Source organism: Choristoneura fumiferana, chromosome 13 (assembly GCF_025370935.1).
Source record: "Choristoneura fumiferana chromosome 13, NRCan_CFum_1, whole genome shotgun sequence".
Lineage (NCBI taxonomy): Eukaryota > Metazoa > Arthropoda > Insecta > Lepidoptera > Tortricidae > Choristoneura > Choristoneura fumiferana.
In genome coordinates this window covers 5508131-5533814 of record NC_133484.1, presented here as the reverse complement: position 1 = coordinate 5533814, position 25684 = coordinate 5508131, and the positions used below count along the sequence as shown (strand labels likewise).

Below are 25684 nucleotides of genomic sequence, written 5' to 3'. Positions count from 1 at the left end.
TACGAAGCAGCCGAGACTCATATAATACCTTTTCTTCAATAAAATAATATATTAATGACATTTAATTTTATTCCAATTAAAATTTACATGCTTTCCCGCCTTTTTTATTAATAAACAGGAGTATATTTTTCCACCGAAACCACCACACGCTGTTTCAGTTCCAATAAAAAGTCTGGAGAGTACTACAACAAAATAACTGATAGCAGCCATTTGAGTTGGCTGTATACGACTTGTGCCAACATTTCCATAGCCGTTTCAGTTTATAAAAAAGTTTGAGACTCGACAATAAATAAATTATTGTCGAGCTAGCGCACCTGCAATTTTTAACTTTTTTTTTCTCGCTAACCATAATATACACTTAGCCTTCTGATATGTTAGGAATAATGTAGACTTTTACGATTATTTTTGAGAAAAACATATTAAATGTGTCATCATCTATCGATACAACAATTCACGAGTTATTCTAAACATTTACCCTCAGACAATACGCGTATCCGCTAAGTGTTAATCTTTATTAGTTAGTCATAGTTAACGTTACGTCAAATAAATGGAGCGTAGAACCCCCTGCGTACCAAACGAAAAAAACATTACGGCAAATTCTATGCTCCATGAATACATTGCTGCTTTTGACGCTGCCAAGGTTAAAATCCCGAGGTTAGAAGCCAGCTCTGTACACCTAAGTTGGAAAACGGTTGTTTGTAGAGGAATTTTATTCCGAACTTGGTGCGAATCGAGTAGGCAGAAGCCAATTCAATAAGCCATTGTAGTGTAACTATCAGGGATTTGAAAGCACTTTTTAAACGTATTTCACTATTTTTGTATAGTCATGCCGCTGTTACTTGTAGTTAATAGCTTCTGCCTACACTAACGATTTTGCGCTGTCTGTTGGGTTAAAAAACCCTCACATTTTCAAAGTGACACTCGAAAGGTCACCTTTGTCATCATTAGTCATTATACTAATCAAATGATTTTATATAAATGAACCGTAATTTGAATTGAATTGACGTAGTATCCCTTAGTATTCTGTGAATTTGAAGACCATGACCGAATGAGAGGATCTCCTTTTTTTCCACTGGGCTTAAATGCATGCGCCTAGCTTATAGAGTCCTCAACAATTTTAAGATAGTATCCGGTTATAACGGCGGCCATGGGACCGGTGATATTACGTCGTAATAACCGGACGCCGTACTATACGAACGAACGTACTTTCCGGGTGGCTCATATTAAAACCAAACAATATGCCTATACTTAGGGCGCTAAAAACGGTTGCTTGTTAAATGCGAAGTCGTACTAAGCGGATTACACTTAACTCAATTAATAAAAAATAATATTTTTAACATAAATATACCCTAATGTGCATTTAGGTATATGCCTCCTACCGCCCAAGTCAAATTTTTGTTTTATGATCATGAAACTTATGTCACTTGACATATGAAAGAGTTCAATGTCACATTACAATAAGTCCTTTATATATTTATAGGACGCTGAGCGACAGGAGAACAGGTAGGTACTTTGTTATTCTCTTTTTATTACTATTCAGATTCTCTGCACAAATTGAAGCAAAAAATACCCGGCGAACCAACTAGGGTGCTATTTAACCTCCAAAACAAAATGAAGGCTTTTAACGTTTATTTAACAGCATTGAAAAGATAAAAATAGGTGAGAAGCTTTATGTCCGTGAAAGAGCAAGTGGGGGCGCCCGCTGACGTTTAAATCTTGTCACTCAAACATTAGTGATATATTGTGGTTTCACGTTGTCCAGGCAAAATTACCTCGTAAAGCGGGTACTTGCCGGATTGTGAGCTAGACTCGAGCGAGCATCAGGGATGGCAGCGGCAAGCGAATTCTCTATTCATTGCGCGGCCGAGACATTCACCGCACGGGTACGGCTGAGGGCACGACGCAGTGGTTACCATAACTTCGTAAAGCCCGCTGTACCATCAGCCAAATAATATTAGCCTTCTAAACCTAACCTATCCGAGTCGCTTCTGCTCCGAACCGTCTTGCTTGCTCGCTTCGCTCGCTCGCGCAAATCATAATTGTGACTGGTAGGGATTGTTTTTTGGGTAAAATATTCCCAACGAGTCACAGTGTGACAGTTAAGGGTGTGACTCGGCGGGAACAAACCCTTTAGGGTGGTAGACCCCAACTTGATGGTACTTAAGATTGGTTTTTTGGAATCTTTTTGTATTTTTTATTTCAATTCCCAATTTTTAATTTTACGGTCATCCCGTAAAACCTAAATTGAAAATACAAACTGAAATATAGATGCACAGAAAAACCAGAAAAAATAGGACCAGCATTGGAATCGAACCCAGGTCCTCGGTATTCCATACCGCGTGCTATACCGCTACACCACTGCGGTTGACCAGCACGTGCGCTGTAGCGGTTATAACACGCGGTGGTGCGCGGTGTTTTTGCTAATAAAAATTACGTAGGCATATATAAAATGGCGGCTTTCGTCAACATCAAAAGAGAGAATTTTCTGTACTTGTACTATTACTTATTCTGTGATAGTACTTACTCTTACGTACTGCGTCGTTCAGGGTGACGGTTATAAGCCTAACATGAAAATCGTGACTTTTTCTTCTTTCATTGCGTGATCGAAACAATCAACGCCTAGTAGGTTACGAGATAACACGCAATGAACAGAGAAAAAAACTGCGAAGCAATTCAATGGTGGGTCGAAGTTCCCAATCCGCACTGAACCGCGCGTGGAACTATGCCAGCGTTCTGAGAGGAGGCCTGTACCAGCAGTGGACGTATATATGGGTGATGAGGAAAAAGTCAAAGTGCTGCGGTCGATCAATTACAACTACTTACAACGACTCTACTGCCAATGTAATAATAGTATATTTTTATCAAGGGACTAAAATAAGCCAATATATACCCGAGGTGGTTAGCCACCCAAGCTTTAGCGAAGATGTCTATTTATCCGAGGGTTTACATTGACTTTTAGTCTCGAGGTGAAAACTCTACTTTTCACTTTGATTGCGAGAAAAAAAATTTACTACTCTACAACAATTTCAAAGTTTTCGTAGTAAGTATTTTTTCCAACTAGACATAGATATAACAAATCGCATCGGCGAAATGGTCCTTATACAAACAAACTGGAATAAATAGATTGGCGCCACCTTCTATGCGGAAAAAGCATAGAACTAAGACCACATAGACAAGAACGTAACATCATTTTCGTCATGAAAATGGTCCGTCCACACACAATCTTAATGCCAAAAACTAAGCAAGTACTGGTAGTTTGAGTTTATCTAAGTCACTCGAATTAAAAAAATAACTACTTTTACTCCCTACGGACTTAAAGTACTCCCGCCTCTTAAGGCTATATTGACCTACTTTAGAGCAAAAAGTGAAAAAGATATTTTAGATCATTTTAAGCACCACGACCGCTCATCTACTTCTGCTGCTGGCTGTACACATTATCATCATCAGTTTTCCTATGAAATTTATTACAGTCAACAAAGTCCATCTGGACGATCCTTCTTACCTACTTATATAGTTTGTGTCTTTTGCGGGTTTGCGGTAACGTGGTCGTGAATGTGTTGGAAAAAACCCCTCGGTCTTCTGTACTAGCTACGTGGGTTCCTTTTAAGTTGATTGGAAACGCGTCAGATTTTTATGTGATCTCTGAGAGACCCTAATGATCGTGGGTGTTTGTTAACGAAGTAAAATCCTAATGTAGCGAAAGTGTTTACGTTAAATGCAAGGGAATACATCTACACAAAAAACAAGGTCGAAATTATATTAAATCCGTACACTTTGACGTCAATTTGTTGGTGTTATGTTCCGCACGGTTACCGATTTTCCCTTGATTCTTTAAATATTTATTTTTATTTTGCAAGTTTGTATAATCTATATGTAGGTAGTAGGTACCTACCTAACTTCTAATTTTTATTTTATTCATTTTTAATTTATGGCTTTCACCCATTAGACATTAGGTACACACATGAGGAGACTATTCGCTTTATTTTTGATTATGGGTGAGAAACAGGACTTATTCAATAAATTCGTACTCGCACTTGAAATTGTGGGTAACATAAGTCAACTTTATCGTAGGTGACACGAATATGAATTAGGTAAGTATCTAATACCTTTAAACGAGCAATTCTTATACTTATATATAATCAGAATCACGGAAACGGCTCCAACGATTTCGATGAAATTAGGTATGTGGCGGTTTTCGGGGATGTCAAATCGATCTACCTTATCTTTGAGAAAACGCTTATTATCAAGTTTTAGCCTGAGCAAAGCTCGGTCGCCCAAGTACCTACTATAATTTACATGGCTAATTTTTGTGGCACAAATTATCGTAGTTCAACTTTTTGGTCTCCACTCAACCTAAAAAGCGTCTCCGTACCTCAACCACCTCCGTCCGTACCTCCGTGTCCCGTGGTCGAGTGCGTAATATTTTTTCGAACCACTCAAATATGTGTCACTAATTAGGGCCTTATTGCGTCGGAATAAGATTCTGTAGTTCCTGTTTTTTTTTTAAACTTTGAATAAATTCATATTTTTACACGACTGTCCCTACAAGAGACACAAGTAATTATTTTTGATCAGTCCTGTGCGTGCCACGGAACCCTTCTTAAGTAAATTCTACTTACTACCTAAATTAAAATTTGCCCTATTTTTTCATACGTTAGTTATCTATTTCAAAACTACGTTAATAATACAGCATCATAAATAAATTTAAATCCAATTCGACGTGGCCGAAAACTGGGAATTTAATTATAACTTCGCTCATACGCCCAGAAACTAACAAGTTTATTTGTCAGACACACGTCAAACTTTTCCGGAACATGTCGCGATGGGTATTGTTCAAACATGTCACATTATTCTGGAAGTTGAAGGATAATAATTGATCAAAGCCAAGAGAAGGTCATTTTACTAATCAATGTTAAGTTTCTGTTTGAACTTTGAACATCAAAAATAAACGGACTGTGTGAAATTCAATGTCATTATCGTAACGTAAGGTCACGATAATTTTCGAAATAGGTAAGTTAAAATCTGTATTATACTAGGTGGGTAATACGAGTACCTTTGGTACTTACCTACTCATTTATTTCATAAACAAACTTAACACGCTGTTGTGGGATATTAAGTAAATGTTACTTAGATATGTGTCCAGGACTAAAGTACTTAGAAACAAAAAAATCCTTAAAAAAACATTTTTTTTTTCACTTCTCGTGCTCGTAAAGTTGGTGTTTATGCTGGATCTAGGCGACATAAAATTACTTTTTATGCTCTAGTGCATAAAGTAAAATCTACGTCTAAGACCAAGGCAATCAGGTGTAAACAGCCACAAACAAAAAGTTTCTAATTTTTTTTATTGATAATTTTTAATTTACGTAAAAAAACTAAAAATCAATCAAATCAATCAAAATAAAACTAAAAAAATATAATTATATTGTAAATGCATGAACAATAAAAGGTACATGAGTAAGTAAACAATTGTTTCCACTATTGATATTTAATTTCTTCGCCATCGAAGTGAAAAGCAGCTTTAAACCCATTTTCCCTCGACATGTCTATCCACCCTCGCGTACCGGCTCGGGTGGCTATATGAAAGCCTCGGCTAAAAAAGCTCGTTTTATGCTCTTGTTGTACAATCTACTATTATTACACCTCGAATAATGTGAAAAAGTGCCACAGCTATTCCCAAAGTATTTTCCCAAAACAATCGTCCAATTTAAATAGTGATTGACACTGCCATCTAGCTACTTTTACCGGAACTAATATACATTTACTTTCGAGTTCAAAAACGAAATTTTCATTAGTTACATAAAAGGCTAACTAAATTCATGTAAAGTATAATGTTTGAAATAAAAAAAATTTACTATGAAGTAAATTAAATGATGTGTTAAATAATTTGTATGATGTTTCCACGTTTAAAGGAAAACCTCAAACAGACTGCTAAAATACTAGCATCCAACTAGCTGTCACTCACTGTCAGTCAATGACGTTTTTAAAAATAAATTGCGGGTTCGATATTCAAAATTAATTTGTCGTTATTGTTTTGTTAGTTGAATAAGAAGTAAATTAATTTAAACAATATGAGTAATATTCTACAGCCAGTACTAGATCTTTATCCTAAATATTCTATAGAGAAACAAAAATGTCCGAGCTACGTTGAAATGTTTACAAAAAAGATCGAAGATGTTGTTATGGTGTACTTAAAGGTAAATGCTTCGCGAATATTTTACGTTTTACGTGTAAAATGTGTACTAAAATTCAAAGTTCACGTTTTTTTATATTACAGATCAAACAAACCTCTACATCTGCGGAATCTGCTGGAAAAGTGAACAAGAATGTTGAAGGTTATTATTTTCTTACTCTCGTCTCGTCTGTTCAAGTAAATGAAAACACAAGATTTTGTTGTACATTTTTATATTGCGTAGTTTCAATGTTTCGTTTAAGTTTCCGACTTATATTGGGACTTATACTCGAGTATACATGTATGTTTTCAGAAGAATTAGACCTTACTGGCTCACCGCTGAAACTGGACTTGAGTTTGCACACCATACTGGATGATACTCTAATATCTGAGGAAGCACAACTTTGGAACAAGGAGGAAGCTAGTCATGTCCCAATCAGTATTGAAAAAGCTAGGTTGGTACATATTTTAAATTATTATAGGTAGTTACTATTATTAGTATTTTTTTTGTATTTTTAATTGACTATGGAACGAGCAAGTGTCTCCTGATGGTAAGAGATACATTGCAACCCATATTGCAGACGCGTAACCTCGAGGTCTAAGATGGATACGCGTAGTAATTCACCAGCTGTCTTACTCTCCACGCCACTACGTAGCGAGCAAGATGTGGTAGCTATGCTTGCCTTTGCTTGGCTTGTATAGTATGCATTGAAGAATATTACCTATACAAATAAAAACGATATGCTAGCCATAGTCAGAATGTTCCTATCTGAGGGTTGCAGTGCTGTAGAACTAATGCATTTGACTTAATTTGATTATTACTTTGAAAGAAAGAAAATATTATTTGCAATATTTGTCACATTATGAACCATTAGGGTGACACTCTTTCCCAGCCCAATTAATACTTACACTAAAAATACTGACCCTGTTTTTTGTGAACACACTTTGTACACGCCCATAGAAAGTGGCATGAGCTAGTTACTATGGGTGTGTTTACGAAAAACAGGGTTGGTATTATCCAGGCTGGTAAAGACTGTCACCCAACCATAAAAAAAAAAAACTATCCTCATGTAGGTAGCTCAAATGTGTAATGAAAATACATAATAATTTAAGAGTGTTTATACCTGCTTAGCTGGCAATGTTGCATTTTTGTTAGTTTTTCTCAATTATTCCATAAAAATTTAATGAATATTAAAAATGTGGTCTGATAGAACTGTTCATAATATATTAATGTGTCTACTCCAATAATTATTCATGATAGACTTTTATATTCTTTAAAAACGAACAAATGTTTATGAACGGTTTTTAAGGAAAATAAAAGTCTATCACACATAATTATTGCAGTAGACACATTAACTTATATATTAAGAACAGTTCTATAGGACAACATTTTTAATTTTCATTCAATTTTTATGGAATAATTGAGCAAAACTAACAAAAATGCAACATTGCCAGCTCAGCAGGTATAAACACTCTTAAAGGTAATTAAGACAGTAGCAGGTCTATACTATCATTAACAATAACAATATCAGGTTATGTACATCACCCAAATAAGTATCAATAAACAGTTCCTATCAATGAATATGTCGCTAAATCGAACTTTCAAGTTGACAGACACGTCTATTGGCATTATTTATGACATGCAACGATTATCAACTTTAGGGTGGTACACAATTTGGCTGATGGTCCACCTATAAATACCGGAAAGCACGATAAGGGCTACATTTACCACAGTAAGCCGCAGTGATGGTTTACAGTTGTGACCTTTTAACTTAAAGATACATAAACTAACACTAAATCTGTGCCTACTTAATAGCCTTACAGTTCTATAAAATAATGAAAAATACTCTGTCTCCATATCAGTTGCAATAAGTTATGAAATTTTTAATTAGGACAGACATTATTGAAAGGCAGTTAATTACAAAACAACTGATTGGAATACATTCCGTTGTAAAACCAAATTTCCTAATTGTCTGTCACATAATGGAATTGTCTATACTATTTTAACTGCCAGTGTGTAATGTCCATCTGATTAAGCTTCACCCATGAGATACTTAACATTTTATTATGCTTAGGCATGGCATTTTATTATGCTGAAATTAAAAATAAAATTAAAATCTCCATACCATATGATTATGGCTAGAACAGCTGATGACAGATTTCATAAGAGATAACACTAATTGTGGTTACATTTCACTAAGCAAACATTCTGCTAATGAAAATAAAAATAATAATATTTAAAAAAAATTTAATAAAAATATGTATAGCCAGATACAACAACTCTTGATAGCTCTTTTATTCCTATTTCCAGAGAAATTGCTAACTTCTACAACATGTCTATTGCAAAACTACCCCCTCAAGATAGCATCCCGATGTGGATCCTCTGCAACCCTTCCTCCGAGGGTGCTCCCTTGCTGCTCACCATCCAATCAAATGAGGAGTTCTTCAGTAGAGGAATTGTGACATACGATGGGGCAATGTGTTTGGAAGAAGTTGATGTAGAAGAGTTAGTGGAAAAGTATGCAAAACAGGAGAGCCTGAGTGCCGACTTGGTAAGATATTTAAATTCTATTACTAGTTGGTAAGCCATGGTGGCCTAATGGTTTGACCTATCCCCTCTCAAGCAGAGGGTCGTGGGTTCGAACCCAGGCTCGCACCTCTGAGTTTTTCGAAATTCATGTGCGGAATTACATTTGAAATTTACCACGAGCTTTGCGGTGAAGAAAACATCGTGAGGAAACCTGCACAAACCAGCGAAGCGATTCAATGGTGCGTGCGAAGTTCCCAATCCGCACTGGGCTCGCGTGGGAACTATGGCCCAAGCCCTCTTGTTCTGAGAGGAGGCCTGTGCCCAGCAGTGGGAGTATATAGGCTGGGATGATGACTAGTTGGTACCTGTGATTTCGTCTAATAAGAATTCGTTTATCGCGCGCCTGCGGGAACTATAGGTACAATGTTTCGGGGTATAAACTATCCTATATTCTTGTCAGGGACTCAATCTCCTTACAAAATTTTATCATGATCAGTTGAGTACTTTAAGCGTAAAAGGGTAACAAATAAATACACATTGTACAATATTATACATGCGAACATAGCTTTGTCTATCTGATGCTACTGCTTCAAAATTTGGCATGTAGGATAGTTTGAAATTAGAAGAATGTTAATTATGTCTTGGGACTCATTGGCTGTTTTCATTATCCGGAAGATTAAAATAAATGATAAAACCCATCTTTTATTTCGATTTCCGAACGACATTAGCAAACTACCGAGAACATTTTTTTGTAATAAAAAAGTCTGATAAAAATCAATCTTATTTAGCTTGCATCTCTTTGGAACTTTTTCCAGTTTTACAACATTTACACCAGCTCTGCAGTCTTGTTTTAAATTTTTAGTGCATGCAAGCAAATTGTTAATTGAAAGCTTTTATTTAATGTTTTCCAGGTGGATGTGTTGGTGGACTGTAAGTACTCGCTATCGGGTTTGTCGTACAGTTCGCGGAACACAGACGAGTTGCTGAATGCGCCGCACGGAGGCGCCACTGAACTGCGGTGCGAATGGTCTGCAAACACACTTATTACACCATTCATCAGCTGCAAAGTTCATTTTGTACGTATTCCAAGAAGATGAATAACTTTTTTTCACACTAAAAATTATTTCTGCACTAATATTTTGTAGTTCCTGTTTGTAGGGCACTCCATTCTTTACATTCTACCAAGGGAGAACATGTTTTTAGTTTTGTATTGTTAATTAAGTCTTCTAAATAACGAAGAGGTTTTTAAATAACTTACCAGCAATATCAAGGTCAAAGCTGAAGCCATGCTCTATAGTATAAACCGGTTGGCAAGATTTTGTCAAGTAAGAGCCACATAGTGGCAATATGAAAAAAACCTGTTTCCAGATATTAAGACTCTTCATTTACAAAACTATCGCGGGCCGTAAGGAAGAGGACCGCTGAGAGACGGCCGCAGCTTTAAACCAATAATGTCATACATACATACATATAATCACGCCTCTTTCCCGTAGGGGTAGGCAGAGACCACTTCTTTCCACTTGCTACGATCCTTACATACTTGTTTCGCTTCGTCCACTTTCATTATTCCCTTCATACAATCATACATACATAGTAATATTTATGATATTATACTCTGTTGTAAGTATATATTTTGTCCGATGCACTTTTATATCATTTGGTCTTAGTACAAACTTTCAAAGTATAGGCTGTTAGTGGCAACTTGTTATATCATGTTTTAGACTGATGTTGAGAGATACATGCGAAAGGTTGGCCATAGTAAGTTTTTTCACTTGCCATAGGAACAGATATACATACATATGAGAGATTCGATGCTCAGATTCAGGGTTGGCATGATTAAATCAAATTATTTTTTCCGTAAAAATCAATGGTTTAATCAATTCTCTTTTTTGTCAAAAATGTTGGTTAAAAATCAATCAATGTCATCGTTATTCATTATTATAGTACTTAAACAAACAAAAAAACAGTTTTCCAACAACAACAGCAATAACAAGAACAAGTTCAATGAAAACTGAAACTGAATGGAGCGATCGAAAGCTTGTTTGATGAATGAGATATTTTAGGGTAACTTCCCGCGCGCCGTTTAGTAAACACCGCGCATGGAATTCCCTTTTTTCTGAGAGCGCATTCCGTTTTACGCAAAGCTTTTGTTAAAACTATGACAACTGAAAAAATCAAAAAAATCTGATTTTATTAGGATTTAGCAGCAGTCACAGAATACATTTTCAATTGCCAACAATTTGTGGTTGACAATATGTAGCGGGGAAGTACAGTTGAGGAAACTGAATGGCGTACCACGGTGGGACATTTTCGTAGTCAATTTCGCTATGATTTCTTTAGCTGTTGTATGATATCACAAAGGTTCCACCCTGGTACATACTCTATTGCATCCATACTAATATTATATGCGAAAATGAGTATGTTTGTTTGTTTGTTACGCTTTCACGTTTAATGTACAGTCAAGGAAACTAAATCAATGTACCAGGGTGGAACCTTTGTGCTACTAATGTCACTTTGATATTCCATACACTTGCCAAAGAAATCACAGCGAAACTGAATATGAAATGGTTCCACCCTCGTACGTGATAGTGTCCTTGACAGTACTCGACTGTAAAGAAATTTGGTATGAAGATAATTTGAAACCCTGAAAAGGACATGAGATAATTCTTAACCCTTAAATTGGCAAGAGTAAAAAAATACAAAAACAAGTGATACAGTATCATACCTTGATTTAATACCGTCTTAGGGTCTACAGAAAAATGAAAAAAAAAATCTAGCATTACCTATTGGTTTTTCAGAAAATCTATGTACATCACCATGCACGTTGCCAATTCTATAAGAACAAAGTAACATTATTTTGTGTACACGCTGGTTACCGCTGCCAATGAGGCAGTAAACTTTTATATAAAAAAAACCTAAATTATTTAAAAAAAACATCATTTATACTTGGTTTTGGTATATTTGGTATTGGTATTTTAACTAAATGTAAACAAAACACCGTCAATTGGTGTCTTAAATATTGAAATTTCCCCATTAAACTATCTAAACATACTATCTGTATTGAAATACACTAGTCTAGTTAGTATTACAATGATAGACAAGTAAAATGTTTAAATCCTTGAATGTGACAAATCTAGCAACTGAAGTTTGTTTACATTTACTTAAATACTCGTACCTATCCAAATCAAATATAGTGTGGAACTGTCGAAAGCAATTTCGTGTTTTCCAACAGCGAAAAAAAGGGGCATATATGAGTTGCTCTGAAGATGAGCTCTGGTTGAGTTCGAAACGCGCTCAAGTGTAGATGGCGTGGCTATGGATTGCATAGAGTTTAATGTGGGCAAAGCATCATATTAACTGTGGATGGCCAGGGCAGAACTTTTTCTCTAATGGGTGAAAGAAGCATCGTGCATGCTTTCAGAATTCAATCGGTTTTGGATATACATACATATATATTTATCAACCTCATGCTCATCCAATAAGCAGAATAGCAAATTCAAACGTTCCAAAGAAGAGTTTAGAGAAGGTGCATCAGAGCTATTATCAGAATCGAATTGTGGCGGTGCGTGCGGTTTAATTTCCTCGTCCGAATTAGAGCCACAATCATAACATGCATTTTCTACGGGAATTAAAGCTAAAATCTTATGCGGTCGACTTTATGTTAAGCACTGTAGACAAAGAAAGAAAAGCATACTGTTTAAAAAGATTTAAATAAACAAGGGGACGTAAAATCGTTAATTTGAAATCAAAAAAATGTACAGGGAACTTGGTAATGTACACCGTGGTTACCGAAGTTAATTCACCTTGTAATTGACAACGTACATGGTGGTTACCGTAGTTGAATGTAAGTACTTCTTCACAAACTTGGCGACGGTAACCGTGGTGTACGTTCTAATTTAACAGTGATTATCGTTGTTATGATGCTGAATGTACACAAAAGAACCAATTGTTCGTATACTTAGCCTTTTCTCATAAAACAAAAACATAATAAGCATAACTTGCATAGAAAAAAGTTGAAATTTTTTAATAAAACTTTCCCTAGGTACTAGAATGCGACGCCGCGTTGAACTTATTTTTGACACTGACGTTAATTTTAAATTATTGCCAAGTCACATATTTTTTCAACCATTCATCATAAAATTATTTAGTAGTTTTTAGTCATAAAAGTTTAAAAAAATATATATATTGATGATAGGATTTTTTATTTACTAACGTACACGGTGATGCACAGTGCCAATTTAAGGGTTAACGTGAAACTACCGTGAGACTCGCTCATATTAAATGATATTGTAACGGATGACTCACGTCTTAAATCGAGATTAGCTCGACATGTTTCGGCTAATTAGTAGCCCTTCTTCCTAGGAGTAACGCCGGGATTAACCGGGATTGTAGTTGGTGGTACCCCCGAGTAGGAAAACAGTATTAAATTCTCGTGCTGCGTCATCGGTTGGTGTGATCGCCTTTACAGAGTGATGTTTTTAGTGTTATGTGCTACCCTACGTTTGACAGTGGCAATAAAATGACGATGAAAATGCGGGTAGTTGTGCGCCGGTGTTAGTTTCATCGGGTAGTCGCGCGGGCAGAGCGGTAGCGGCAGCCGCCGAGTCGCGTTGCTCGTAGGAAGAGCTCGATACTCGATACTCGATATAAGACGTGATTTATCCGTTACAATATCATTTAATATGAGTACTTGAGCATATTGAAATTTGGCATGGAGATGTTTTAATGTTTTAATGTTTATTTGGGCACAAACGGTACATGGTTCTTAAAAATAAACAAATTACAATTTACATAAACCAATAAAGCTGCCACCACTTACTGATTCATTTAAGTAAAAGTAAAATGATCGGGAAACAAAACTGAAAACAGGTTTGTTGGCTAAACACAAATACGGTCAGCAGTTAATTGAACAAAATTAACTTAACTATTTAAAGATGAAACTGCAAAATTGTAAAATGAATGCTACTAATCCAAAAGGGACAGAATGCCACTCTTGAACTTAACTAAGGATAAATGAAATACATCTACTTGACAGAAATTAGTATTATGGGCTTTACAGGCTCTGTTAATATAAGAGTTAGATTTATATTTTTTCCTCGTGAGGGGAACATGAAATAATTTATTGAAAGTTCGTGTGTTCAAACGGGAAGCTTTAAAACCTAATCTACTTAACAGATAGGGGGAGTCTATGTAGTTTCCTACGATTTTATACAAAAATATCTGATCTCTTAATGCGCGCCGGCACTCAAGCGTAACCATCTTGCTTGTATCAAATCCAGGTTTTTTATAATTTATGTGCTTAAGGAGCTTGGACTGAATTTTCTCTATTGAGTTAATATAGATACTATAACATGGATTCCATACAGTTGATGCATATTCCAGAATTGGTCTAACCAGGGAGTTAAAAAGCGTGAGTAAAGTACTAGCCTTCTTAAACTCTCTACCGATTCTCAAGACAAATCCGAGTAGACGGAAAGCCCTCGTTGTTATTTTGTCAATATGCTCATTAAATAATAATTTACTGTCCAGGTACACACCCAGGTCCTTAACAATATTAACCCTATTCACTGTCTCATCATTTAAGTGATAATCAAATTTAATAATTTGTTTTTTCCTGCCGAAAGTTATAACATTACATTTTTTTATATTCAAATGCAAATAATTAGTTTGACAATATTGATACAAACGAGTAAGATCTTCCTGTAACGCGTGACAGTCCTCAACACATTTTATAATTTTAAAAATCTTCTTATCGTCAGCATAAAGCAGACAAGAAGACGACTTGAAGTGCGAAGTCACGTCATTAATGAAAACATTAAAAAATAAGGGTCCGAGATGAGATCCCTGCGGTACACCAGATGAGATCGGAACAAAACTGGAACAGTAACCCTTAATAGCCACAGCCTGACAGCGGTCACGCAGATAAGAAGTAATCCAGCGCAGAAGGTCGCCGTGCACACCGGCAGATTCTAGTTTTCTTAAAAGTAAACTATGCGATAATTTGTCGAATGCTTTCGAATAATCGGTGTACACGACATCCACCTGATAGCCTTCCTCCATTCCACAATGTATTCTATCTAAAAACTCTATGAGATTTGACTCTGTGGATCTTTTACTGACAAAACCATGCTGCTCTTGTATCAAGTTTGGTCCCAAACAAGGAGAAATCTGGTCATAAATAATTTTTTCGAGTAGTTTGGGCACCGTATTAAGTTTAGAAATAGGTCTGTAATCTTCAATGTTATGTTTATTTCCGGATTTAAAAATCGGTGTCACAAATGATTGCTTCCATAATTTCGGCATAATTCCAGTCTGTAATGACCTTCTGTAAAGTGCTGCTATGGGCTCGGATAATTGACTACGACAATTGCGCCAAAAAATTGGGGGGATTCCGTCTGGACCCGCGCCCTTCCTGACATCAAGTTTTCTCAAATAGTTGCATACAACATCGGAGGAAATAGTTACGTTATTTAAATTTGTTAAACTGCTGGCTAAAGGAATGCTGGAAGGGGGATCAAAAGTAAGGTGAGTATGCGATTCAAAGACAGATTGAAAATAACTATTGAAAGAAGAACAAATTTCATCACCATTGGAAACTTTTTTATCCCTAATGAACATTGAATCCGGTATGTCTGGACGATCCCTTTTTGATTTTACAAAGCGCCAAAAATATTTACAGTTGTTTTTTATTTTTGATTCGGCCAAACGTAGATAATTCTGATAACATGTCTCTTGGACCTGTTTTTGTCTATTACGTAGCAGAGAAAAAGTATCATAGTCATCCAAACGACCATAAATTTTCCATTTCTTATGAAATTTTAGTTTTTCGGACACAATCTTAATCAGAGCCTTTGAGTACCATACAGGATATTTAATGTTGTCATAAACAACTTTTGAAGGTACGTGCTCAGAGATTACTTGGTTCAACACATAGTAAAATTGCTTCACACTTAGATAATTTGAGACCCTAAAAAGGACATGAGATAATTTTTATCCATGAAATTTGTATTGTTCCCGCCATTACTCGACGAAATCACGGGCAATAGCTATTGCCCATTGTAGTATTGCCCGCATTGATTATGTCATTCGTTTATAATTTCAGGAACAGGAAGTAATCGTTGGACACTTGGCGAGTCCCTGCAATGCTATTTGGAAGTCGGTCCACGCGTTACACAATATTAACCAGATCCTCGTTGACATGACCGCTGCGGGCAGTTCATCTGTCAATTTGGAGACTACTCAAATTAGGTAAGATAATAAAAATATGATCATCATAATATTAGCCGTAGGACGTCCACTGTTTGGTCACCCCCATAGACCCCTAATTCCTTTGGTTCCTTTGGAACCTTCCGTAGGGTTCACTAATGTTTCGCAACTAACGTTTGGCAATTTGTTTGGGTTCATTTCGCAACTTTTCATTTTGCAACTGTTGAATATTTCTGAAACTGTAAATATTTCAGGATTTTTTTAAAACTAACCTAACCTAAAAGGTTATAACGATGACCCTGAAATAAATCTTGAAATATTTACAGTTTTAGTTTCCGAAATGAATCAGATTGCCAAACGTTAGTTGCGAAATAAACGGATACCCTTACGTAGCCGTATAATAATCAAAAGATTATGATTATGTAATTTAAAATATTATGATATATTTGTTTCATCAAATTCAATATCATTCTAGATTTACAAACCCCAGTCTAAAACACCCAAACAACTCCAAGCGGCTAAACCAACTCCTGAACGACACAGAGGCATATGCATATACGGCTGATTACCCTGAAGGAGGGTGTGTGTGTGTCACCGACAACACTACTACATTGAAAGAATGCTTGTCGGCGATGAATGTGAAGGGTTCTAGCAATGACTTCATTTATAAGCTATGGGATATATTAAGAGGTAAGAGCTTGTGTTAACCTCATACACCAGGGTTTCCACCAGAGATGTGCGAGGATGTGTTCCGAGGAATATGTTTTTCATTAACCAATAGTAACGCTTCATTTACCTCGCCTCGCTCCGCTCAGCTGTTTCATCAATCATTCACTTCAACTCGCGTGGCACTACCTGTACCCGCACTTGATTACAACTAGTGGTGGCACCAAAGTAACACAGGCAACTAGTAATATCGAGGTAATTATTACTTGTTTGTTAGCCCGATAAGTCCCGATTGTTGTATTAAGTTATGTAATGAGTGAAAATCTTAAAACATAAAATGTGTATGTACCTTTATGTGCAGATAGTGAGTCGGCTGAGGAACTTATAAATTTACTGATTCAGGCCCTGAAATTCATATCGACGGGGAAAATAAGGCCATTTGTAAGTATTTCAATAATTTTAGTATTATTTTTAGGCAACAGTAAATAGTGCTGGCCTGCTTGCCCGTGAATTAGGACACGTGAATCATTAAATCTGGCAGTTGTATTGCAATTCCGGGATTTTACAAAAAAAACTGAGGACTTTCTAAAAGAACATACTTAACCCTCATTTGGACAGTGGGGTAATGGTAAAACAATTTTACTAACGTTGCATATAAAACACCCGCTCTAAATTTCATGTCTCTGATCCTAGCGGGATCCAATCTCATGGGAATATTGTTATAAAAAGTAGCTTACCTGTTATTCCAGAAAACCAGGTATCTTCATACCAAATTCCTCATCCATTCAGATTTTAACATAAGAAACACACATGCATGCACGCACATACTCACAAACATCCGCATTAATATTAGTAGTATTTTTGACATTAACCACGTTTCCATAAACTTTCCAGATTGACGCTAACAACAAAACCTACCTTTCAAAACTGGTGCTCAAACTATCCAGGGGTCACTCGCAAGCCTCAAAGGTGCTCAAAAACCTTCGATCCAGCCCGCCTCAAGCCTTGTCCCTGGTGGCGCAGGTCGGCACCGAGAAGACTATGTGGGAGTACACCAGGGTTATGAGTCTGTTGGAACACTCGTTCTTCATTGCTGGCATCTGGACGAGTGATAACAGGTGAATACCATGAGAGCAGCAAAGGCTTTCTCCAAGGGAGATGTGCAACGATGCGTTGCGTGGAATGAGTTTTTCATGAACCAATAAAAATCCCGCCGAAAGTCTAAATTTCATCAACATCATCTTGATAAACGGAAATCTACCACTGTGTGTTTCCTTTGGCACTTCCTGCCACGTACTGTGAAATTGTGGAATCAACTTCTATCAGCAGTGTTTCCTGACAACTATGACATCGGGGCTTTGAAAAAAAGGGCTTATACTTTCTTAAAAGGCCGGCAACTCTCCTTGAGTAGTTGGTACTCATGGGCAGTAGTGTTCATTTCCCATCAGATGACCCCTTTGCTTGTTTGCCTCCCTCTCACAATAAAAAAAATGCCTTCATTTACCTATTCTTGCTCAGCGCCGCTTTAATGAACACATCCCAACAGAGAGAGATTTTTGTACATACAAAACAAGGGAAGGATTCTGTGTGAGCAATGTGTTGCGAAGTACTCGATGAAGACCGCCTCACCGCACCCCGCTCGTTTATTTATAAAGCTCGCTATGCATCCTCGCATCACTCAACTACCTCGCACATCTCTGGTGGAAACAGTCACAATGTTCCACATCCTTGCACCGCTCAGCTATCTCTCAGCTTTATGCTTACGACTGACGCTGGTCTTCTCTAGGGAATTAAGTTATTATCAATACAATCTTCTTTACTCATGAGTACCGTGACTGGATGTGAGACAAACAATGCACAGTTAATCACTGCTGCTAGGGTTGACAGACATAGTTTAAGTATGTTAGAGGTGCACTGAAAAATTCACATGTCATATGCATCAGCCTGCTTTTTATAATTCCACGGAAGTGAAGCCTGTAAGTATTTATAAGCTAGTCATACATTTTTACATAGGTTAAAAGAAAGATATTAGTTATGATTGGTTTTTTGGAGTCTTTTTGTATTTTTTTTTATTTTCAACTCCAAATTTGTTACTTTTACGGGTATCCCGTGAAACCATATCGAAAATACAAACTGAGACATGGATGCACAGAAAAACCAGAAAAAGAGACCAGATTTTTTTTTATTTGATTGCTTAGTAGCGACATCTCTTGTCTGGGTGAGCGGTTGGTTTCGAAAGAGTGTGACGTCTCTCGATGAGAGCGGAACATAGATGTCGCTAGTGCTGCTGCATAAGTAGCGTAGTAGAAATAAGCAACCTGAGATATGTATGCATTGGAAAAATTCGTGTCTAGATTCCTGTCCAGCGGTGGTGTAGGGGTTATAGCACGCAGCACGGATTGCTGAGGACCTGGGTTCGATTCCCAGCGCTGGTCTCTTTTTCTGGTTTTTCTGTGCATCCATGTCTCAGTTTGTATTTTCGATATATTATTAGTTAGTTAGGTACTTACAACTGACTGACTGGTACTGTCATTAATATTTATTTTATACTTGTTTTATTTTGTGTACTTATGCAATTTGCGAATTAGCGAATAACGTTCTATTCTATTTTTCTATTCTATACAATTTAATCTTAACAATGTCTCTGAAGTTAGGAATATTGGGGTTGTTGAAATCCTAGGGTGTACTTTGACCAAAAGCAGTTTCCATACAATGGTCTGATGATGGAGCTGTTAGGCAGTTACCATTAAAGCGCGTTCTTTAAGGCGCGGCCGCCATGCAGTCGCTCGTCGCTCGATTGCAGCAATAAATCTGGTCACGTGACCCCATTTTGAAGGTGATTTTGAATTTCCCGCGACTCAAAAAAGTTTCGTCAAGTCGCCGCGTCGAGCAGCAGCGACAAGATGGCTTCTTGCAAGAATATTCTTGGCCTTGGAAGCTGATTTCTTAGAGTCTGGCTAATGAAAGATGAACCTGCAAAACTGCGGCAAATTCAAAAAATTTGCAGGTGGTATCACCAGGTAGGTATTACCATAGAATAAGTAATAGTACAAGTACAGAAGCTCTGCCGTACAAAAGTGACGATTAGGCATAAGAATCGTGCCTACTTTATGCTTCTTTATGCTTATGCTTATATGTTGAACATAGAAAGGTTAATACGAATATTTTCGAGAAAAAGTGAATCTTAGGAACCACAATTGTATTGACCAGTTCTGAAAGGGATATTAGTATCATAATATTTTGCCATGCCTGCCTAATTTCCTACAAATTCGGTCACCGCATCTGAACACTCTTTTTTTTTCTATTTGAACAAGGCTTCCCTCTCTGCTTGTTTTTGTTTGAATTTCCTTATCATGGTAAAAATAATCTGTTGCACATCACTTTTGATTGTTTCAGCCATGTTTTAGCAGTAAATTTCCAAAAAACTCTACAAGTCAACAAGTCACAGAATAAATAATAGTACAAGCTCAAGTGTCTGTTTTCTTATACTCTTGTTATACTCTTTGTTCTGTTTGCCCATGACATTTGAATAATTTTGCCACTCAAATAACAGCTGGGTTCATCTTTCATTAGCCAAACTCTAATCTCATTTAGTAGTACTCGTGGCAGTGGTACAAATAAAAGAAATTGGAGTGAATGAAAAATAAATAACAGTATTTTTGCTGAAATTGAAGAGGTTTTTTTTCCACTGATAACGCTCAACTTTTGCAGCTTTATCGCTATAGGGTATGTCACGTGACCAGATTTGACACTGGAAACGAGCGTCGAGCGATTTTCATGTGCCGCGGCCTTAGTCTTTCAAACTAAACTACCTATATTATTTAAAAATACTCCATCTCAGGACCCATGAATCAATCGAGCAAATAAACCAAACAATCCAAGATATGACGATGGGCGGCGAGTACTCTCTCAACCCCTTCGAGAGTCTTTCTTCGGGGGACCATTCCATCCGGTTGGACTGCGAGTCTTTCTACGAGGACGACCCTAATGAACTGACCGTCGATGACTTCGCTTCGCTGAAGAAACATGGACTTGTTAGTGACAAGAGAGATGCCAATGAGGTAAGGGCGTTTTTGAGGTGTTTATACTAAAATAGGTAAATGACATGAGGCTTGGCGTTAGAGCAATGTGATGTACCTATTGTCTATTTAATTTTTAATAAGACCACGACACCTTTTGACGATTATGTATCGTTTAAGTTAACAAAATTAAGATATTAACATATTTCATATTTTATTCCTGCTTATTAATCTGCGTGAAACAGCAGTGCTTGCACTGTTGTGTTTCGGCGTGGAGAGTAAGACAGCCGGTGAAATTACTGGCACTTGAGGTATCCCATCTTAGGCCTCTAGGTGGGCAACGCATCTGCAATCCCCCTGGTGTTGCAGGTGTCTATAGGCGGTGGTGATCTCTTATCATCAGGAGACCTACTTGCTCGTTTGCCATCCAGTGGAATAAAAAAATATATATTTGCAATATTTTATTGCAATTTACTTATGTTAATATTATAGCATACTTTAGTTAAGTGATATAATTGGACAACAAATGTATATTCAAAATCAAAAAATATCTTTCATAATGTCGGTCTTTCCCAAGAGATAGGCAGCGTAGGTACCTGCGTTGAATGGCCAAGATCAAACGTAAACTCAATAGCTGCCTGCCTGGTCGCCAGTAGGGTTTACAAAGCGCGACGAAATCTCTTACGAGTCTCACGCCTGGACCCCATGGGCCTAGAGTTTCTAATATCTAATATTTTGTTATCTTTTATTTATACTTCAAATGTATCTCTATATTTATACTAATTGAGTTCTAATCTAGCAAGCTGAATTTCAAAATGGTGCCACACACCTGTGTAAATATAATGAGAATGTAAAGAAAGAAAGTCATTATAAAGCACAGAGAGCATAAAACGTGTCATCCATACTAATATTACAAATGCGAAAGTGGGTTTGTGTGTTTGTCCGTAACGGAGCGACGGATCGACGTGATTTTTGGCATAGAGATAGTTTATGGGCCCGAGAGTGACATAGGCTATTTTTTATCCCGGAAAATGCACAGTTCCCGAGGGAGCAGCGCGCGATAACCGAATACCATGCGGGCGGAGCCGCGGGCAAAAGCTAGTTATTAAATAAAAATACAATTTTTCAGATACCGCTGATTACTGATGAAATCGACATAAGCCCGTGGAAAAACCTGTTGATGAAATTTGCTCAAGTGCACGTGTGCCTCGAACACTTGTACCGCGCGGAGACTTGCTTGCGGGCGGATTTCAGTAAGTTATTTATGATTGGGACGTGGAGAAAATATAAGTTGATCTTTGAGTTGTTAGGCTGCTTGTATACGTCCGTTGTTTCCACCGGACAACGGACCGATAAACACTATCCTTGTGTTCATGTATTTTTTTTACCGGATAGATTTTAGATTTGTTGCATGTTACAGCGTGTCTGATTTACAAAAAAATGGACGATACGTTCGGTAGCGTCTATTACGCCAATACACTGGCATGGATGATCGCTTTTTTTACGCCGACCCGGTGTCCGTCACGTCAAGGGGAGACAGCGATGTGTCCGGCGTTATTTGGTTGCCGGATGTGTCCGGTACATGTACACGTTCATTATGAGCCTTACAATACGTTGTTCAATAAAAACAGCGGACGTGGACAAGCGGCCTATAGTTTTATCAAGTTTTCGACTTTGTTACCATATAAGGAAACTATCCCGTGTTATGAAGAGAAAATGTTCAAGTTCCAAGTGTGACATAACATATGAATAGCTTACATCGAAGCATCTTTTATTTCACAGCAAATCTAAAGCCAATAGCAGCTCGCTTGTTGGAGTATTACGTGTCCGAGCGCTCCCCAGTGAAAACCGTAGGCCAACTCATCAGCGATCCGGTTCAGAGGACTTCGATGCCCATTGCTAACAATGTTGTGCAGGAACATCTGAAGTAAGTGGACAGTGTTTATGAACGTTCTTATAATCCCTGCTCTAGACGTTTTTCAAGGGATATTCCTGAGTTTGTTTATGTACAATGTATTACAAGTTTTCTTGCCAATGTGAATCGGGCTTAAATAAAACGTTTATTCCGTACGTAAGATTTTAAGTGTCATTATATTGCGGTAGCGCTAGCTCCAGCGCTTTTGCAAAGACCTATCATGATAACATTTAAATATTATATATTTACAGTTTTAAATGTTTCACCGTTAATTATATTAGACATATTTTATACGGGATGTAGATTGTAATTATTACCTTAAAATGAGCTGCCGTTATTTCGACCAAACTACTAGCGTTATTACTGCAATTACTGATAGACTGAAGAAATGAAAAATTACGATCTAGATATCGTAAAAAACTGTATACTTGTGTCGTGATATACTCGTACGATATGCCAATCCAATTTATGGAAAGTGTAAACAAACTGATTTCATCAAAATTCTTGTATAAACACCCACTGGATCGAATCAATAACACATTTATCTATAATTCGTGTCTTTTAACTAGACGTCTAATCACTTTTTTCACCCAAAATTCACTTCACTTCAATATTTAATTTTCGTTCGTTCATTATTTCTTGAATTAAACTGTAGTAGCATAGACTAGCGTAGAGATGGTGGAAGTTTGGCATTTTAAAAATCGATTAATACTCGATTGAATAAGCGATTATTATTTATTTACCTTAAAATTTTAAAAAAATAGCTACTGCTTTTATAATTGAATAAACAGTTTTTGGGATTAAATCAAGTATTGTAAATAATAAAATAAACAGACATACTTTGTCTATTCAATTAATAAATTAATCGATTTACTGAACAGATTAATTATTTTGCAATAGGTTCTAGGTTTTCACATCATTAAATGTCTGTGGTCGGGTTAATGGCGTCTCTGTTTGTGCTGTTTACCCTTTCTGTAAATTAGATTTACATAAAACATAGTAAGTACGTGAAAATATAATTGCCTTTTTATGTCTTTTTTTACAGAAAACCTGCGTTTTGGTATCGCATGGTATTACAAAGAAAAGAGAAAGCTGCAGAAATGGGCGTCAAGAGGGATTCAAAACTAGTGTACGCTTTTACTCAACTGCCAGTGTTCCCGCCTGCCGTGTGGCAAAATTTGGGTAAGAGGAATCAGTTAAATAAACGGGGCGGTCGTTTAATATAATGAGGACAGCTTTTGGCGTTAACGCTGGAAATAACACGCACAATTGTTATCTATGTTTATCTATTGAAGTATGTTGGTCCGTTGCTTAGTACCTAAGGTAAGGTAAGGTTAGGGTAGGGTAAGGTTGTTTGGTACCCATAAAAGCGGTTTTGCACTACGTTTTGCAGGTGGTAGGACCTTGTGCAACGTCCGCCCGGATTTCTACCACCATCTTGCTCGCTAATCCTGCCGTGAAGCAGCAGTGCTTGCACTGTTGTGTTTCGGCGTGGAGAGTAAGAGAGCCGGTGAAATGACTGGCACTTGAGGTATCCCATCTTAGGCCTCTAGGTTGGCAACGCATCTGCAATACTCCTGGTGTTGCAGATGTTTATGGGCGGTGGTGATCTCTTACCATCAGGAGGCCCACTTGCTCGTATTCCATCCAGTCGAATAAAAAAAAATACGTCCGATACGAATTCGTGAAAATACGGTCCAGAGTAACTGTAGTCTTATAACTATTTCTACGGTAGTTTTATGTGCTAGATAAGATTCCATCATCCGATTTAACTGTACAAATAGTTCTATGACTACCAGACCGTGTTTTCATGGATTCGGATCAGATATAATGCTAAACTGCTCTAAAAACGGATTTGCTTACTTTGGGATTAGGTCAAAATTGGAGTCATATCTCCCGTGTTATTTATTTATTTATCGAACATTGTTACTTATGCATACAATGGTTTGGTCTCTAGAACTAATAACTACATCATCATCATCACAGCCAACTAGATTCATTTCATCCACCACTTGTTTGTGGTATAACTGTCTAATTCAGGGGTCCCAAGCTTTTTCAGTTTGCGGTGCACTCTTACAGGCTTCGCTATTTCGTCACGCCACTCTTGCAGCTAGGAAGCCCAGCTAGTTGAAATAGGGTACATAGCCATGGCGTGGCTGCGTAACAAGTCGATTTTCACCTGATTGCATTAGTTTCCGGGCTATGAAGAGCCTCACGTGAACCCCACTTATCACAGCGCCCCAGGGCACCACTGCTCGCCTTTTGAGAACCCTTGATCAAACCAATGTTTTTTTTATTTAGCCATTGCTATGTTATTCCCACTTGTATTCTGTGTCCCGCTCCGGTAAAGGCCTCTTCCCTCAGATTCCCAGTAATGATCATCATCATCATCATCACCCCAGCCTATATACGTCCCACTGCTGGGCACAGGCCTCCTCTCAGAACAAGAGGGCTTGGGCCATAGTTCCCACGCGGGCCCAGTGCGGATTGGGAGCTACGCACGCACCATTAAATCGCTTCGCAGGTTTGTGCAGGTTTCCTCACGATGTTTTCCTTCACCGCAAAGCTCGTGGTAAATTTCAAATGTAATTCCGCACATGAATTTCGAAAAACTCAGAGGTGCGAGCCGGGGTTCGAACCCACGACCCTCTGCTAGAGAGGCGATAGGTCAAACCACTAGGCCACCACGGCCCACTAATGATATAAACTAAAAATTTAAAGAGTTCTCAATACTTTCAGAACCACCAACCGAAGAAGTCGGCGAAGTAACAACCATTGGGATGGAAGAACTAAAATATCACAGTACTAAATACACTTATATCTCTAATAAGGTGAAAAACAGGCTGCCATTTTAAAGTAACTTTCTGTGTATCGAATCATGTGCCTTATCGGTAAGTTGTATAGATCGAATGACTATTAAGTAGGTATGTTTATCTGTAAACTAGCTTTAACATTACAATAAATATGTTTACGTATCTTTCGTGTGTTTTGATTTATCTTTGATGGAAATTTATTCTATTCTAAGGAGATTCTTCAATAAGTTAGTAAAAGTTGGCGATTTGGTTCAAAATCCGGTCCCACGTTTATGCGTCAGTTTTAATTATAAAATTTCTCAACCTCAAATATATATGACGCACGCATCTCAATAAACAACAACGGGACGACTAACCGATTTAACA

General features: G+C 37.4%; 1 protein-coding gene across 1 annotated transcript; it reads left to right on the top strand.

Annotated features, from left to right (window-relative positions):
* The first annotated feature begins 5996 nt into the window (after positions 1-5996).
* LOC141433955 (uncharacterized) lies at positions 5997-25482 on the top strand. Its single transcript, XM_074096120.1, has 14 exons — positions 5997-6194; positions 6275-6332; positions 6483-6624; positions 8481-8721; positions 9611-9775; positions 15802-15947; positions 16381-16595; positions 16933-17012; positions 17466-17689; positions 20413-20632; positions 21720-21843; positions 22373-22517; positions 23551-23687; positions 25245-25482. Exons 1-14 carry the CDS (start codon positions 6069-6071, stop codon positions 25358-25360), a joined length of 2139 nt encoding a protein of 712 aa, XP_073952221.1. The 5' UTR covers positions 5997-6068; the 3' UTR covers positions 25361-25482.
* The last annotated feature ends 202 nt before the right edge of the window (positions 25483-25684 follow it).